This window comes from Opisthorchis viverrini (assembly GCF_000715545.1).
Source record: "Opisthorchis viverrini unplaced genomic scaffold opera_v5_433, whole genome shotgun sequence".
NCBI classification, from domain to species: Eukaryota; Metazoa; Platyhelminthes; class Trematoda; order Opisthorchiida; family Opisthorchiidae; genus Opisthorchis; species Opisthorchis viverrini.
Window position 1 is genome coordinate 370,504 of NW_008752093.1, and position 1,793 is coordinate 372,296.

Below are 1,793 nucleotides of genomic sequence, written 5' to 3' on the forward strand. Positions count from 1 at the left end.
CTGCTTAAAACACGCAATCCCGAACTGCTTACGTAGTCTGTAGGGCTCATATCCTCATCCGAACCTTCCCGCATAACTGTTTATCCTGTTTTGTTCCTTCCAGTTGGTGAGCGGCTGGATTCAAAGCGACTTGAAACGCGGACTAGGTTTCCATCTACATGACCACTACTGCTCCGGTTCCCATACAGTTACAAGGTAGCTTAACACTCGTGCGCTCCAAAAGTCCTCCTACAACCCGTGCCGTGTCTAGATTCCATCCTGCTTCGCCTGTCCGTGTACCTTGGCTTTCATATTACTTTGGCACAACTGCTACGACCTCAGAGCAGCCAAAATTCGAACTTCTCTCTTCCCAGGGCCTGGTGGTCTGTCCTGTTTGTGCACAGCATTTTTCAAACAGTAAATTGCTACAACACCTTGCGCTACATTTGCTGGTCGATGAACTCTATTTGGGCACATTATGGCCATACGAGTTTTGCCCTGAATGCATCTCACCCCAGACACGTGAGAGTATGTGTGACCATCGACGTGTACATTCCCACTTACGTGACAATGGCCCGGCCACTCTGTTGAATGGTCTTTTTGTCTGTCCAGCGTGCGAATTGAGCTTCGCTAGCATACTCAAATTCGCTGTTCATCTATACGAACGGCACGTCTTTCGTGATGCACCTTATGTTTGCTCCATATGTCACTCGTTTCACACTTCTCGGTATGTCGAATTGATGCAACATTTAAGTACCTCTCACAACAACACCAATCAGCTGTTCTGCCCATATTGTCTCAAGTACTTTGAGTTACCCACAGTAGAAAAAAACTCACTAAGCAATACAGATGTATTCTCAGCGCACCGTTTATATGATCACATGCGGTCACATTGGGACGACCTTACTTATCGCTGCGATTGCTGCCGGCTAGATTTCACCCATCGGAGGGATTTACGCCTGCATGAGTATCTGCAGCATCAAGGATTTAATCCCTCACCGACACCTACAGATTGTGCGCCTACAACTGACACGGCCTTTGCAGACGACCACCTCTCATCTAATCAATTGTGTCTATACTATTCAAATCACCTAAGGACATCCACCCCTCGAATGAGTCTAAAGTGTTTGGAATGTGGTGAAAGTTTACGACAACCGATCAGTCGTCATTTCAATCTAACAGTCCGTTGTCCCAGTTGTCGCTTCGCCTCGTCATGTAGTATGGCCGTCCACTGTCACTGGTGTAATGTACACTCCGCTCCGCCAGTACCTTCCTCTTCCTCCTATATCATGGACCTATCCAAGCAACTTACCTCGTGGGAACGATGCGTAAGCTCATTGCTTGGTTCAATTCATTTGGACCAGAAAGCAAAGTCCACGACAAATCCTCCGCCTCATGACCCCTGTGGATCCTTATTTTCTCGAGTCAGACATTGTAGACACAAACATCCTCCTCCTGATATTGAGTTCCACGGTCTATTACGTTGTCATTGTGGGTTTCGCACTATCATTGGCAATCAGATGGCCAGGCACTTGGCCAGTGGACGTTGTAAATCGACCACAGCCTATTTGGACTACAGTCCCCGCCTTCCCATCTTTTCCGTTGTTGAACGATCCCGCAAAAGCTTACTGCGTGCCAGAAAACGTGCGCTTGATAAATTCAATGCCTCCCCTTTTGTACTTCAATCTGTCGGTTTGCTTTCGACCAGATGATAATATACTCATGGGCCACCTTATGTTGGGGCGCATTTTTCCACCTGTTCATTTGACTAATGTCAGCATGTTAGGCAGGACCTTTTTGCACATATTTCATTG

General features: G+C 47.1%; 1 protein-coding gene across 1 annotated transcript in view; it reads right to left on the reverse strand.

The window, feature by feature from the left end:
* T265_10999 (hypothetical protein) overlaps positions 1-635 on the reverse strand; it is a gene marked incomplete at both ends in the record, with an annotated part of 10,558 nt that extends 9,923 nt beyond the window's left edge. Inside the window, one exon of the mRNA XM_009177533.1 lies at positions 544-635. Coding sequence (XP_009175797.1) covers positions 544-635 — 92 coding nt within the window. The remainder of the gene's footprint in view (positions 1-543) is intronic.
* Between the last annotated feature and the right edge of the window lie 1,158 nt (positions 636-1,793).